The sequence below is a fragment of the Henckelia pumila genome, chromosome 4, assembly GCF_033568475.1.
Source record: "Henckelia pumila isolate YLH828 chromosome 4, ASM3356847v2, whole genome shotgun sequence".
Taxonomy (NCBI): Eukaryota; Viridiplantae; Streptophyta; class Magnoliopsida; order Lamiales; family Gesneriaceae; genus Henckelia; species Henckelia pumila.
Window position 1 is genome coordinate 112,668,671 of NC_133123.1, and position 16,385 is coordinate 112,685,055.

General features: G+C 35.2%; 3 protein-coding genes across 4 annotated transcripts; 2 read left to right on the forward strand and 1 right to left on the reverse strand.

The window, feature by feature from the left end:
- The first annotated feature begins 6,579 nt into the window (after positions 1–6,579).
- Positions 6,580–9,970, forward strand: LOC140864443 (BTB/POZ domain and ankyrin repeat-containing protein NPR1-like). Of its 2 annotated transcripts, XM_073268636.1 has the most exons (5): positions 6,580–6,847; positions 7,565–7,914; positions 8,308–9,064; positions 9,164–9,367; positions 9,509–9,970. In XM_073268636.1, exons 1-5 carry the CDS (start codon positions 6,814–6,816, stop codon positions 9,739–9,741), a joined length of 1,578 nt encoding a protein of 525 aa, XP_073124737.1. In that variant the 5' UTR covers positions 6,580–6,813; the 3' UTR covers positions 9,742–9,970. The 2 variants fall into 2 exon arrangements, with proteins under 2 accessions (XP_073124737.1, XP_073124735.1); XM_073268634.1 differs by having other exon boundaries at positions 6,580–7,914.
- A 1,110-nt stretch (positions 9,971–11,080) lies between these two features.
- Positions 11,081–14,369, forward strand: LOC140864215 (BTB/POZ domain and ankyrin repeat-containing protein NPR1-like). Its single transcript, XM_073268227.1, has 4 exons — positions 11,081–12,435; positions 12,762–13,497; positions 13,589–13,786; positions 13,918–14,369. Exons 1-4 carry the CDS (start codon positions 11,920–11,922, stop codon positions 14,190–14,192), a joined length of 1,725 nt encoding a protein of 574 aa, XP_073124328.1. The 5' UTR covers positions 11,081–11,919; the 3' UTR covers positions 14,193–14,369.
- Positions 14,370–14,465: 96 nt separating this feature from the next.
- On the reverse strand, positions 14,466–16,150 carry LOC140864216 (xyloglucan galactosyltransferase XLT2-like). The gene has a single exon (XM_073268228.1). The coding sequence runs from the start codon at positions 16,078–16,080 to the stop codon at positions 14,614–14,616; it is 1,467 nt and encodes a 488-aa protein (XP_073124329.1). The 5' UTR covers positions 16,081–16,150; the 3' UTR covers positions 14,466–14,613.
- Positions 16,151–16,385: the final 235 nt, after the last annotated feature.

Below are 16,385 nucleotides of genomic sequence, written 5' to 3' on the forward strand. Positions count from 1 at the left end.
CTGTCTAAACAGGGTCTGTTAGGTGGAGATAAGATCGAATCATTGGAGTTGTGTGATAGCTGTGCTCTTGGGAAATCAAAAATAGTATCGTTTGGTCAAGGAAGTCACACAACTGAGCAACCATTGGCCTATATTCATTCAGATCTATGGGGTCCTTCTCGGACAGAAACACATGGTGAAGTCAGATACTTCATGTCTTTGATAGATGATTACTCAAAGAGAGTATGAATATTAATCTTAAAGACTAAGTATGAAGCATATGACAAGTTCAGAGAATGGCTGCTGGCAGTTGAGAACAAGAGTGATTGAAGAGTTAAACACCTGAGAACAGATAATGGGCTGAAATACTTATCAGATAAGTTTGTGAAGTTATGTAAGGAGAAAGACATTACCAGACATAGAACAGTGGTAGGAACACTACAGCAGAATGGCCTGGCAGAGAGAATGAACAGAAATCTTCTGGAAAAGGTCAGATGTATGTTGATCAATGCTTATCTTCCTAAGTCCTTCTGGGGATAAGCATTATCTACTGCATACTATTTGGTCAATAGATGTCCATCCAGTGCAATTGGTTTCAAGACACCAATGTAAAAGTAGAGTGGAACACCTGCAGACTACTCAACTTGAGGGTATTCGGATGTCTTGCATATGCTCATCTGAAACAGGACAAGTTGGAAGCAAGAGCAGTTAGATGTATATTCATTGGGTGTCCGGATGGTATGAAGGGATATATGGTTTGAAACCTGGAGTCAAGAGGTCCAAAGTGCTTCAACACCAGGGATGTGAAGTTTGATGAATTCAAACTGGGATATAAAATGAATACAGATGGAAAGGACAGTCAGATCAGTGTGAATAATAAACTACCGCTTGAGGTGGAGTCTTCTGTGTCAGATAAAGAGTCAGAAGAGATGCAAGATGAGAATGTGACAGTAAGTGATCCAAAAGAAGATTTGAGTACTTATAATCTTGCAAGAGACAGAACCAGAAGGGAGATCAAATCTCCTAAGAGGTTTGGTGAAGCTGATCTGGCTTGGTATGCACTTACAGTAGCTGAGGAGGTGGAGTATTCAGAGCCGAATAATTATGATGAAGCTATGACGAGTAAACAGAAAAACAAGTGGACTGAAGCTATGAATGAAGAGATGAACTCTCTTGAGAAGAATTAAACATGGACGTTAGTAGACAGACCGAAATATCAAAAGACATTGGGATGCAAGTGGATCCGGATCCTCTACTGTGGAGAGAGAAACAGCACAAGGTACTGTGCATTAAAACAGCTTCTTTAATTCATATCACAGGATTAAAAAATAATATGTTTAATTAATTACACACATGAAATATTGTAAATCAAGGTTATTTCAGTGAACAACACCAATGTTGTTTCTCTCTCCACAGCAGAGGATCTTTTTCCTAATTACTTATCATTAAAACATCAAGACTAAATTAATTACCCACATTTTTCTCAACTAACTAACTAACTATTCCCACTAATATAATTATATTGTTTATAATCCCACTAATATAATTATATTGTTTATAACTTTTCAGTTCTTTATAACATCAAAGATCATTAATCATTAAACCATCGAAAATATATATATATTGTTTATAAAATTTTGGTATGGATATTGGAGAGTGTTTTTCAATTGTGTATTGACATATTTAGCCTTCCAACAAAACTTCTATATTTACATCATTACACCCACTTAATTATCCACTAATATAATTACTTATCATTAAAACATCAAGACTAAATTAATTACCCATATTTTTCTCAACTAACTAACTAACTATTCCCACTAATATAATTATATTGTTTATAACTTTTCAGTTATTTATAACATCAAAGATCATTAATCATTAAACCATCGAAAATCTATATATATTGTTTATAAAATTTTGGTTAAATATTGTTTATAAATTTTCAGTTATTTATAACATCAAATTATTAATTATTGATAAAATTAAAAATTAAACATAAGTTCAATATAACTTGGAAGGTAATATTTTGATCTATTTTTCAAAATCACCACATTATGGTTTTCCATTTGTACACTCTCAAATTAAACTCTTTATTTATTTTCATCTTAAAAAACAAGCCAAAATATTGTATCCAAAAAATTTACATGTAATTTTAACAATTGGGTTAATAAGTAATTATCAAATAGTACTTAATCATAAAAATAATCTCATGACAATTTATTAATTTCATACACATAAAATGACAATTATATCGACAAAAAGGCAATCAAACATTAACTAATAAACAAATACAATAAACAAATAATTTGAAGAAAAAATATAATATATTTTGGCTCATTCACTAGTACTTAATCATAACAATATATCAATATAATTGTAATGACATGCAATGAATGTTTAAAAAAAAAAACAATGACCACCGAGTTTTAATTTTTTAGACATATTTTTGGTAACAATTTTTTTTATTTATTAATCAAAAAATGAGTTGATATATGGCCTATTAGTATATCACATGAACTTATACTACTTTAATGGATAAATAATTAACTATCGATAAAATAAAAAAAATAATAAACAATTAAACATAAATCTAATGTGATATTTTCAATAGTTTATTCTATTTTTCACATTTTATAATTTATTATATCAAATTAATTTGAGTGATATAATTGTCCTAACATAATTGTACCCAATAAAATATATAGTTAATTTAATTTATAATTTATTAAATGAAGTTCATAAAATGACATCATAATTGTAGTTAGCAGAATACCACCTAATATATAATAATTATCTAAAATTATACAATTTGGAAATCAGGAAAAAAATCTAAAACTTGGTCAATTTTTTTTAATTAATATTCTAATTTATTGGTAATAAAGCAAGTATCATGATATATTAAAAATTAAATTAAATTAAATTAATAAAATCAGTAGTACAATATCCAATAGTTTCTAAGAACCAATAATTATGAACAATTAAAAATAAATTACTTATCTCTTTCATATAAATGTATAAAAAAAATTAACAAGATAGAAGATAATTTAACTTAATGTTATATGCTTAATTTTTTTTATAGACTCTCTTTATTGGTTGGTTATGAACATTATAGTTTGATACATATTAATGTGATCATTAGTTATCATTATATATTTATCTAAATTAACTATATATTTTATTGGGTGCAATTATGTTAGGACAATTATATCACTCAAATTAATTTGATATAATAAATTATAAAATGTGAAAAATAGAATAAACTATTGAAAATATCACATTAGATTTATGTTTAATTGTTATAAATATTTTTTTCTTCAATTCATATTGTTTTATATGTGTTATGCTTATTATATTATCATTTTTTTATAACACAAGCTTCAAAGATTCAATTTTTTAACTATATATATGTTTTTAATTCATATATATTTAATTGGTGTAAACGTGCGTCGCACGTTCTTTTTGCTAGTAACATATAAAATTATCGAAAACCATCCAAGAAAATGATATCTTAAATATACAAAATAGTGTAGCATGGGCATATAACTTCCAATTCAAATAACACAACATAGAAATTAAGCTCACGAACTCCCATTGAAAAGCCTAATAAAATGCATAAGAAAAAAACGAAAAGGGAAAAGAGGAGGAAAGAAACCTTAATCATCATTACCAGTCCAAAACCTGCAATCCATACATGATAATGGAGATTGCTTCCAATTACCCCACGTAAAATAACATAACATCGATAAGGAGGCAAGCACACGAAATACAGAAACATGCATGAAATAAAAACAAATTTTGAAAATAAATGAATTAATTTAAAAATATTAATAAGATAGTATTATAGTTTTCACCGGTCGTCCATTTAAGGCTACAAAAATATATGACACGATATATGTAGTAACCCGAGTTCTATATTACATGTTGAAAAATGACATATAATTTTAAAAGTGGCAAAACATGATTAAGAGGTCCTTATTTGATGAAAATAAATGAAAAATTAGCTCCGTAACGTCCGAAAATAGTATCACTAGGTTGCTTATTCTAAGGTATGGACGTACTATTCGAGTTACCCTGGTTGAATATGCATATTCTATGTTTGCATGTTTTATGTGACATTACTAATATATGCATTGATTATATCACGGATATTATGATGTATGTATTTACCATGTTGAATCTTTTACCATTGTTATAACTCGTAGAGGGTCGCTCAGCCCTATTATATTTTGTGGATGGATGCCATGATTTGGCTCCGGTTATGTCAACGGTTTATGGTATGGAAGTGCCTCCTGATGCGATGGCCCAGCTAATACATACCATGACACCTTTGACTGAGCAGGATTCTATATGGATAGGTTTCTGGTATCCTTCACTTTCATTTAGCATCCATAACATATGTATACTCATACATTTGTACTGAGCGTTATTAGCTCACGTCCTCGGTTTTTGTTCTGAACACCCCATTTCACGGGACAATACTTAAGTTGGACGGACCAAGTAGTAGCGGTCTTTGAGCAGCATGGTGGATTGTACTGTACCAGGTTTTTGTTGTTGTTGGATTCTAGTATGTTTTTCGATGGGGTTGTATAATATCATTGGTATTTGTAGTATTTGATTTGGACTGGTTGTATTTTGCCGGTAGCTAAGTTCTAGTTTGAAATATTTAAGTCTCCGATGGATTATCTGATTTTTGCGTTTAAGTTATTTTACATGCTTAAGCTGTGATTAATTAGTAATTCCGGGACAGGTCACTACAGCGTCATTTACAAATCTGGAGCAGCTGGATTTCTGTCTAGCTATTGGACTGATCTTGGTCAACTGGTCAATTCAGTCCACCTCGGTTCAGTTTACCTCAATTTCAGTTTACTTCGATTTCAGTCTTCCTCAAGTTCAGTTGGCCAAATTTCAGTCTTCCTCCCATCAGTCTACCTCAAGTTTAGTCTATTGAAATTTCAGTCGATCTCAGTTCAGTTTACCAAATTTCAATTTACAAAAATTTCGGGTTCTCACACCCGGTTGTTCCTAGATTAGGCTAATAATTGGTATTTTTTCTATTCATCTTATAATATTGTATTATTTTCCGTTGTAACTCTGATTAAGTTTCTGATTATTGTTATTGCATTCTTAAGACTTTGGTTAGTAGATGATTCGGGTCATCACACTATACTCACGATATGCTAGGTGGTGTAGTGGAGAGTTGTTTCCAAATTGCAAGCAAAATGGATGGAAAAAGGGAATCATTCACACACAATCATCAATCAACTACGATTGCAAGAATTCGCACATATTTTTTGCATATTTCGATGCTTCATCGTTTTATATTTTTCCAGAAATTTCAGCATATATTTCCAATATATATTTTCTTAGTTCCTCGAACATTTCATTACTATATATTTGTGTTTTTATGGCAAACATTTGTCCATATTCAGTTTTTTAGTAGTAAAGTTAATGTCTTGATTGCAATTAAAAATTTTCCTTCGATTTATTTCTATAGTTTTTCGTTGCTTAATTGGTATAACTGAGACCGACGGTAAAACTATATATTTTCTTTTCTTTTTTTTTTAATCAATTTTGGCATACACGCGCGTGTCTGGCAAGCGTGAAACACCCACCATTAACCAATTTTTGTGTGCAAACAGGTTTCTAGAAACTCTCGAAAACAGTTGCTTAAAAGGGCTTCACTTATTCCCCTCTACTTATGATTTATGTTTTCTTGGAATACCGACCTCACCACCCAAATAGTGAGAGATTACACTTGTTATTTAGATCAAGTCAAGGGGGCCCCTTTATAATAAATACAAGTGACGGATAACATGCGTTGCGTGTATAAAATATTATATACAAATATAATGTATTGTATATTGAATAATTTGTTAATTTTAAAATTCTTGTTTATTTTTCTTTTTTTCAAATATATATAAAAAATTAGTCATGAATGAAATTCAGTTTTAATTGATGGAAAGAGATATGATAAAAGAATAGATGATGCGAGCAGTTGAGAGAAAATGTGGGATAAATGAGTTGAAGGGTAGATTTCAACCTAGCATATGGATAATATCTCAATGATAGATCCAATGTCCCATGATTTGCCACGTCAACAATATATAATTAATTACACCTATGTGTAAAAATACGAACCGTTGGATGCATGGTTTTGGTATTACCCATATGCTAGGATCTTATCTACCGAGTTGAAGAGAGAGTGTGGGGTACAAAAGAAAAAAAAATTGGATAAAACAAACCATGACACCAAAAACTGTTAGAACAGGCTACACACACTTAATAAAATAGTAAATATAATATTTTTCATTCAATAAAAACCCGATTAAAATCAGTAAATAAAAACTTTGAATAAAAAAAAATCAATGAAAAACGCATCATCTTACTTGTTTCGTCCATAAAATTATTTCAATACAAATGAAAAAGCCCAAAAGAAAATTTTTTTTTTTTTAAGAAAAAAAACAATGTTAACAAAAGGAAATAACTTCCCATTTAGAAGGCTAATTATTACAAATATATTATTGATAAATAATGGCCTGCACTTGCTGCATGTATTATATATAGGTATATCATCCTTGCACGCAACTGTGTTAAGAATTAAAGAGTGAGAATTGGAAAGCCAAATTAGCCTTATTAGGATTGGCAACAAAAAAAGGACAACTCCCACAATCGAACTTTTCTGTCATTTTTCCAAGTGGCAAAAATCTTTTCATGTTCTGATGTGATTTCTCTGAGTATGTTCTTGCCCAATATATTGCTTGGAAAGAAAGAGCGGCTGCTAGCTTCTGTTTCTTGTAGCTTCAGGGAAACGACTTTGGTTTCCATTTCTTGATGTTGTGCGACAATAAATCTATCGAGACGAACGGTTCGATATCCATTTAATTTGTCTTCTGATATATATATATATATATATATATATATATATATTGTTGAGTAGGTAGGCAGCTGGTGTACTATGAATAAATGGGAGTTGACTTTTTGGAGCTGCTGGGCTGAAGGGGGAATGATACATGTATAGATTGACTATGGATTTTGTTTTCTATTCTAGGAAATGGGTTATGCAAAAAGACTGAAGATCTCTTGGATTTGAGTAATTTGCTTTGGTTTATTTGTAGAGAAAAATAGAATATTGGTGATGAATCTTCATGTGTTGTTTTAGATGCAGCTTAAACTGTTGTATATGCGGATTTTTATTATAGAAGAGTGAACAGGTTTTGATTGTTGAGGCATTGGGAGCTTGAATCTTGTGATGGGCTTGATTATGCATTTTCGGGTTAGACTATATGATCAAATATATAAGGGAAGTGTCATGCAGATGACTGTTTTATTGTTGTTAGAGTAGTAATATATATATATATATATATCCAAGTGTTATGATCTATGGAATATGGCAATGACTCCTGTACTGCATCATTATGCTTCGCCTCGAGTTCCCGTTTAGATGTATCTGGCAACTATAATATACCATCCCCCATCAGCTATGAAGTTGGGACAAGTTCCGAGTTGTTGAGTTTGAGTAGGCTGAGTAGCTGTCTTGAAAAACTGGTGGTTGATAGTGAATATTATGACTATAATGATGCAGAAATAGAAGTCGATGGAATCACCGTCGGTGTCAACCGTGGCATCTTAGCTGCACGATGCCAGTTTTTTCATTGCCTATTTAAAAATGCCGACGGAAGCCCTGTAAAGATGGATAGGCCCAAGTATCGTATGTCTGATTTAGTCCCGAACGTGAGAATAGGATACGAAGTATTGATGGTCATCTTGAATTATTTATACACTGGAAAGATCAAGGATTTTCCTACCGCAGTATCAACATGTGTCGATGAATCTTGTGCTCATGATGCTTGTGGCCCTGCCATAGACTGCACAGTGCAATTGACTTATGCTTGTGTGAATTTTCAGATTGAAGAACTTGTGGTGGCTGTTCAGGTTGGTTCTGTGACCTCAGTTGATCTTTTCTAAATCAGATTCCTTTCTAGTTTTTATGTTTCTGGCAAGATCCCGTGTGCAAGTTTCTTACAATGCACTGGTTAATGATTTGGATGCTGATAATTTAGAATTTCGATGTTGTTTTAATCTTCATGGGGACTTGTATAACGGCTCAAACACCTATAACTATGAAATATGAAAACTTATCGTGTCTGTGTCATTGCACAACTAAGAAAAATATAATAATGAATGGGCTAACTCTGGTAAGTGTTAAGCAAGGCCAAATTTGGGTGGATTGATTCTTGGAATGAAATCAGAGACTGTAGCCCTTTGCATCTTTCTTGAAATTATGCATTGACATTTCTGATGATTCATAGTCATTATATATTTTAGCGCCGGCTCCTTAGTTTGGTCCACAAAGCTTCAGCAGACGAGGTTATTCCAATCCTTCTTGTCGCGTTTCACTGTGCATTGAAGCAGCTTCTCACACTTTGTGTCCAAAGAACAGCACAGTCCAATCTTGACAATATGATAATGGAGAAGGAGCTTCCCCACAATGTTTTGTCCGATATCAAATCACTTCGCAGTGAATCTAAGCAAGGAGAATCCCACGAGTCGACTCAAGAAAACTCAGTGAATGAAAAGAATATACGGAGACTTCACAAGGCCCTCGACTCAGGGGACATTGAATTAGTTAAGTTACTTTTGGGTGAATCAGATGTCACCTTAGATGCAGCTTGTGCTCTTCATTATGCTGCAGCATATTGCTATCCTAAAACTGTGTTTGGGTTGCTGAACTTGAAGAAAGCAGATGTTAACCTAAGGAATTCTCGAGGTTACACGGTTCTTCATGTGGCCGCAAGGCGTAAAGATCCACTTATAGCCATTGAATTGCTGGAACATGGTGCTTCTGTGTTTGATACTACATTGGATGGGCTTACATCTCTTACAATATGCAGAAGGCTGACACGACCGAAGGATTTTACCCAAGAAAAGAAACATGGTCTGAATGCAAACACAGATCGATTGTGTATAGATATGCTGGAGAGAAAGATGTGCTCGAATCCACCATCAAGGAATATCGTGCCAGAGTCCGCAACAATGGCTGCTTACGGTCTGCGGATGGGCCTTCTTCTCCTAGAAAATCGAGGTATAAATGATCAAATAAACTAGTTTACTCGACAATTTATTGAACTTCATGTTTGGAATTAATTATGGTCCTCCTATACTTTCTTATTTTTCACCGTAGTGGCGATGGCACGAGTGCTATTCCCTTCACAAGCAAAACTAGCAATGCAAGTAGCCAAAGCAGATTCAACGATGGAGTTTCCTGGACTCTTGGCTTTCGAAGATTCGCATGGACATTTTGGAGAGTTCGATTTCAATGAAACAGAAACGTCGTCTGAGCTATTTGTAAAGCTCCAGCAGAGGTTACATGCCCTTGAAAGAACAGGTAAATTTTTACAATACCAATATTGTTAACTCTATTAAAATTCAAAAAAAATTGTGGGTTTCCACACCAAAATAGAAAGGGTTGTTTTCAAGCTACTCTTCTTTCATTTAAATTAATGTTGCATTTTTTTTCGAATGGCAGTGGCAGCAGGTCGTTGCTATTTCCCAAACTGCTCCGAAGTTCTTGATAGGCTCTCTGATGATGATACTTTAGGCACTTTGTTACTAGATGAGGGCACTCCTGAAGAGAGACGAATGAAAGCGGCACGTTACATGGAACTTAGACGAGATGTCGTTATAGCGTTGACCAAAGATAAGGCCGAACATAGAAGGGCAAGGGCTGGAGGCGTGTCTTCGTGCTCATCTACTTCATGATCTTCTCCGATCCTAAGTGTGGTGCCATTCGTAAGGTTGGTTAGAGATATGGCCTTAAATTTGAGACCAAGAAAAGACTTAAATGTGTTGTGTGGGACTGAAAAAATGTCATCTCCGTATATTGTTGAAATGGTCAAGCCATATACTTGGCATGTTTCTTGATGGAAGAAGAATTCATGTTGCAGCAGAAACATCCAACAAAGTAGATAAAATCAGCTGCGAGAATTAATCTTAAAGGATGATTTTTATTTAATATCCATCAAATAGCAAAGATCCATCAATATATTGCAAATTAAATTTGAAATTCACAATAGATACTAACTGATAAAATTCATTTTCATACAAAGTTGCAATCTTACCTTTCCAAGTGTTACACGATATATTTTGTAATTAGTTAGAACGTATATTAGTTTGCTTGGTTGGCACTTAGTGAGATTTTATTCTTCTTAATTGAACGATTAGCGGTTATTAGAAAAGATATAAATACTTGTACCTCCTTCTCTTTCACAATCAATCAATAGAAGAATTTTTTGTTCATCTCGTATACAATTTAACACCAAGCACACTATATTTTCCATACGAGTCATTGTCAAAATGATTTTACTCATATAGTTAATTTCGATAATAAAGAATTTCTTCGTTTTATTTCATTTCCACAAAATCGAATCTGATATCGACACATGGCAAGGCTCCATACGTGCCAGGACACGTATACTTTTCGATTTTTTTTGTAAAAACCGCGGGAAATACACTCGTATACTTTACGATATTTTTGAAAACTTTTAGTAGTACCCAAACATTTTACCATCACAATTTTAGTGTCGAAAAATTCACAACGATCCCAATTAAGATTAGTCCCTACTGTTTTAACAACACTGTCACTATTACAATTTATTTGAAATACTATAATATTAAACTAAATTGTAAGAATATTTGGATCAAGTAAAATTATGCATGTGTACAAAAGCTTTTTACACACACATACCAGAGGATTGGATCATAGTTTCTTCATACAAATTAGATCATATTCATATTGATTTAGCAAATATGTTTCTACGATTTTTCAGACATGCGAATGTAGTAAAGAATATTAAAAGAATTTACACAAGCAATTAAAATATAACCATCGCCATTTCCTATGATCTCCAATCATTATCCTAACTTGGTCATTCATATATATAACAGTTGTAATAATTCAAACTATTTTCACTTCATTATTGAGACTTGAGTGGCAAGCAAGCATATATATTCTTCTCGACAGTTACACTTTGGAAATTCGAGAAGATTCAAAGCATCTAGACTAGACATCCAATTATTGCAAATATAATATAAGTAAAAAGGTGTTCAATTGGAAGCGTGTGTGTGTCTTAAGACTTAAGATTTAAGAGTGTGGGTGTGAAAGAAAGATTTGGTCAGCAGAGCTTTGGGATTGGGTACAACATTTCAGCGTCCTAATCCAATTCCTCTTGTCATTTTCCCAGGTGACAAGAATTTTTTCGTGTTCAGATGTGATTTCTCTGGATTCTTGCCCAGTAGATTTCTTGGAAATAAGGAGCTCCTGCTTCGTTTCTTGTCATCTTGAAACCACTCAGATATTTCCTTTTTCTTGATTTTGTGCGACAAGAAGGAAATCAGGAGACGAAAAGTTGGATTCTTTGGATAATTCTTAGTGGGTGCTGGATTTTTGGTGGATTAATTGGATGGTTCCGTAATCATTTTGTCTTCTGATTCAGTTTAGTGGGCAGCTTGTGTTTTGTGAGTGTACTGGGGTTGACTTTGGATCGAAGGGTAATGATGAAATATATTGATTGACTATCGTGTTCGGTTTCTATTTTGGGAAATGGGTTATGTGAGAAGAGTTGAATTATCTTGGATTTGAGTGTTTTGCTTTATTTGGAGATGGGAAGAATACGCTGATGCTGAATTTGCATGTGTTGTTTTCAATACACCGTAACCTGTTGTGAATGCAGGTTTTTTTTCTACAAGAGTTTGCTTTATTTGTTCTTGATTTTTGAGGGATTTTGGCATTGGGATCTTTAAATCTTGTGATGTGCTTGATTTATGTAATGTTTGGTTCTACCATTAATATATGATGGGAACATAGATAAATGTTATGAAGATTGGTGTTTTATTGTTGTTGGAGTAATATCCGAGGAGTACATATATCAAAGGTTAACCATGGAGAATGGCGACGAATCTTTGGGCTTCGACTCGAATTCTCTTCTATCTGATGTGGCTAGCAGCTACGAAGTTGGGACGAGTTCCGAGCACTTGAGTTTGATTAAACTGAGTAGCTGCTTTGAAAAACTGGTGGTTGATAGTGAGTATGACTATAATGATGCAGATATAGAAGTTGAGGGAACCATTGTGGGTGTTAATCGCGGTATCTTAGCCGCACGGAGCCAATTCTTTCATGTACTATTTAAAAGTGCCAATGATAGTACCGTAAAGATTGATAAGCTGAAGTATATCATGTCTGATTTAGTGCCGAATAGAAGAATAGGACATGAAGCATTAAGGGTCACCTTATATTTTCTGTACACCGGAAGGATCAAGGATTTTCCTATGGAGGTATCGACTTGTGTCGATGGATCTTGTGCTCATGATGCTTGTGGTCCTGCCATCGACTGCGCGGTGCAAATGATGTATGCTTCTGTGAAATTTCAGATTAAAGAGCTTGTGATGTTTGTTCAGGTTTGCTCTGTGTCCTCTGTTTATCTTGTGGATTAGATTTCCAGATTTCATGTTTCTGTGAATATCCCTTCTCAAGGGATTCTGCATCATTATATTGATTTATATGCAAATGCTTTATGATTTCCATGTAGTTCTTTTACTTGATGGTGATTCGTATAACAGCTCAAATACCTGGTATATATCTGTGAAATATTCAGTATTTTTCTGTACGTAACTTTGTTAAATTAAGAACCCAGGGGGCCTAGCTTTTGAGTCTTCCTTGAAGTTATCCATACATAGCTATAATATTCCTTTTTTTTTTTTTTTTTTTTTTTTTTATGTTTTAGGGCCGTCTCATTGATTTTGCCAACAAAGCTTGCGTGGAAGATGTTATTCCAATCCTCATTGTCGCGTTCCACTGCGAGTTGAAACAACTTCAATCACATTGTGTCCGCAAAATAGCATTGTCGAATCTTGACGATATAGTAATGGAGAAGGAGCTTCCCGAACAGGTTTCTACTGGTATCAAGTCACGTCGCATCAAATCTATGCAAGAAGGATCCCATGATACAACTCAAGAAAACTCGATTAATGACAGATATATAAGGAAAATTCACAAGGCCCTCGACTTAGGGGACATTGCATTACTGAATATGCTTTTGGATGAATCAAATGTCACCTTAGATGAAGCTTGTGCTCTTCATTATGCTGCAGCTTATTGCGATACTAAAACCGTGATTGGGTTGCTGAGCTTGAATAAAGCAGATATTAACCTAAGGAATTCTCGAGGGTACACGGTTCTTCATATTGCTGCAAGACGTAGGGATCCATATGTAGTTATTCAATTGCTGGAACGTGATGCATCGGTACATGATACTACATTGGATGGACAAACATCTCTGGAAATATGCAGAAGGTTGACGAGGCCAAGGGATTTTACCCAAGAAAAGCAACGTGGTTTGCTCACAAATAAGGATCGATTGTGTATAGATATGCTGGAGAGAAAGATGGGCTCGGCCTCGAATCCACCAGCAGGGAATGTGTTGGATTCAGCAATGGGGCTTCTGTATTTTGAAAATCGAGGTAAAAATTAGTAAATAAAGGTGTTTGCCTGACAATTTGTTAGACTTTGAAATTGTTCTTATGCATGTTCAATACTTGTGTTCTGCTGCAGTGGAATTGGCTCGAAAGTTTTTCCCTTTGGAAGCTGAATTAGCGATGCAGGTAGCTGAAGCAACTTCAACCACAGAGTTTAGCGGACTCTCGGCTAATTATGAAGATTCTGATGGAAATTTTGGAGAGGTAGATTTGACTGAAACAACATCCGACTTTGTGAAGCGCCAGCAGAGGTTGCTAGCCCTTCAGAGAACTGGTATTTATAGTCTAACATTTGCCAATTTTTTTCTATATCAAAACTCGAACCATATTGTGGATTTCTAGAACAAGATGAAAAAGGTTGTTTCTTATGCAATTCTTCTTTCATTTAAATTCCTCAAATGGCAGTGGCAACAGGGCGGCGCTATTTTCCCCACTGCTCCGAATTTCTTGATAACCTTGCAGCTGATGATACTCTAGGCACTTTGTTTCTGGATAAGGGCACTCCGGAAGAAAGAATAGCGAAAAAGGCACGTTACATGGAAATCATGGAAGATTTTGACAAAGCATTCGACAAAGACGTAGCCGAAAGTGAAAGGGTTCGAGGAGTCTCTTCATGCTCCTCTGCTTCATCTTCTCTCAAGGATCGTGCCAACCAGAAGGTTGGCAAGAGCAAGAAATAGGTGTGTTTGTGATACCCAGATCTTTATCATTTGGCCTTAAATATGATATCAACAAGATACTTGAATGTGCTGTATAGGACAAAATAATTGACATCTCACTTCTAGCCATCTTGTTTTACTACATCGATTACACGTTTGCCAATTCCCATGCGTGACGAGGAATTGTTTAGTACTGTAACAAATACGTCGGGCCAGAAAATCACAAATGATCTCTACATAAGTGATAGATATCATATGAAGGTGTAATGTGAAAATATTGATGTACCTCTTGTTTTAAGGTACTGATAAGAGTTTGCATTAGATGATACAATGTTCCCTTAATTCCAAGAATCACAATTACAGCATTTTTACTAACAAATCCAACAGTATAAAATCTAATCAAGTTCATGAGCTGTATATGGTGAAGATGAATCTCTGGTCGTCATACGTTTACGCCGTCTTTCTGCTTCTTAAACCTTCTCAAAACTTCATCCATGGTGATATCGAAAGCATCCTTAAATCTCCCCAAATTTGCATTAGACTTTGAATACAAAAACCTGGGCATGAATTCAATAATCTTCTCCCTCATCCTCTGCACATCTTCTGTACTATATTTCTCCAAGACATCCTTAATAATTGCACTCCCATTTCTAACATCGTTGTTATCAATAAATACCGAGTAACTCCCAGCTTCCACTGGCAAGAACCATTCATACTGGTTCTCAAAGCTTCCTTTCCAAAAATATACCGGGATTGCGCCGGCCAACATACAGTCAAATGCAGATCTTCTAGTATATCCATCTCCTTTGGGTTGCAAACAGAAAACCGAATCCAAGACCGCCTCGATCATAGCAGGTGCTCCGTCGTAGCATGGTGTAATGGAACAGTCTACGAGTTTACATGAGCTCGACTCGTTTCTGCAATACGACATCAGTACACCACGAAAATCATTCTTGAAACTTTTCCGTGTCCCCCCAACATAAGAAAACAAGGTCGACCGTGTCCTGGCTCGTATAAAGTCATGCCATTTATCGATATCGGATTCAGACCGAGGGTGGAAAGGTGTTGGGTAAGGTACACTGATTTCTAGTGGATCCCATGGACTTCTTTCCACCGTTAAATGAAGAACATTCTTCATAAGTGGCATGTAAAGAAATCGCGACCCCCATTCATTGTCCTTGTCGGATAACCTTCGGAAGTCCCACGTTAATCGACCCATCATGATGAAATGATCGGAGCCGTTTGATTTCTTCCATGGGGATTGATCCTTGATCCAGTTCAGCATGGCTAAGCTGTGGAAATCTCGATCCTTGGACTTATAATTCGACCATAGATGTTTTCCTACGGCGAGTCCCACGTAGAAAGGGATGTAAAACGCGGTAGCTTGGTCTTCATACATGGTTCTGCACTTGTAGTTGTTCATGATCCTGTGATGGAATATGGGTTCTCCCGCGTACAAATCAGTCCAGTACCAAGCTGGTGTGAGATTGTAAGGAATGACAGCGGCTAATTCGGCGGCAGGCGGCCCGAATCCGTTGTTGGAGAGGGCGGTGCACCGGGAGCTCCACGGGGCTAGTTCATGGCAGTTGTCCAGAAGGTCTTGGTTGAGTAAAGCCGGCAGATGGTATACATATATTCTTCCGAATTCGCAGACATCGTCGCGGCGTGCCTGGGCCGACGTGAGGGCAGTAGTGTACGACGGCGAAGGTAGAGTAGCTCGGTTGAGGAAGAATGATATGGTTACGATTTGTAAGAGGATTGCCGCTGTTAGCCATGCACAGTGATGGGAAGATACGAAGTGTTTGACGGATTCGACGGCACCGGATTTGATTTCATGAAGCTTGTATTTCGGCCGGACGTGGCCGTGCTGCTCCTCCGCCGGCGGCTGTTTGGCGAAACTTGGCGGCATGGATCGATGTTGACTTGGACTTAGGATGGAGGAGGGTACGAGAGAAACAAAGGGAGGCGCGGGTATTTAATATTTTATAGGTGTTTTAATTTAGTTTTGCAAGTTTTCTAATTTGACGTTCTAATTTCAACTAGTCTCATGAAATAATCAAATGGCTTGTTGTGACGTTTCTTAAACTGATTGTCGAGTCACGTACAATTTAAAAGATTTAAAAAATTTCGTTGTACTGTCCGCTATCATTTTAGTATAAACAGCTAACATTCATTCCTATATTTATATATGTATACTATAAAATGATTTTTTTT

Excerpts from the sequence above, each read along its gene's own strand:
- LOC140864216 (XM_073268228.1), bottom strand. The coding sequence starts at position 16,080 with ATGCCGCCAAGTTTCGCCAAACAGCCGCCGGCGGAGGAGCAGCACGGC.
- LOC140864443 (XM_073268634.1), top strand. The coding sequence starts at position 7,363 with ATGGAATATGGCAATGACTCCTGTACTGCATCATTATGCTTCGCCTCG. Across the intron at positions 7,915-8,307 it reads AACTTGTGGTGGCTGTTCAG|CGCCGGCTCCTTAGTTTGGT; the intron begins GTTGGTTCTGTG and ends TATATATTTTAG. Across the intron at positions 9,065-9,163 it reads TCTTCTCCTAGAAAATCGAG|TGGCGATGGCACGAGTGCTA; the intron begins GTATAAATGATC and ends TTTTCACCGTAG.
- LOC140864215 (XM_073268227.1), top strand. The coding sequence starts at position 11,920 with ATGGAGAATGGCGACGAATCTTTGGGCTTCGACTCGAATTCTCTTCTA. Across the intron at positions 13,498-13,588 it reads TCTGTATTTTGAAAATCGAG|TGGAATTGGCTCGAAAGTTT; the intron begins GTAAAAATTAGT and ends GTTCTGCTGCAG. Across the intron at positions 13,787-13,917 it reads GCTAGCCCTTCAGAGAACTG|TGGCAACAGGGCGGCGCTAT; the intron begins GTATTTATAGTC and ends CTCAAATGGCAG.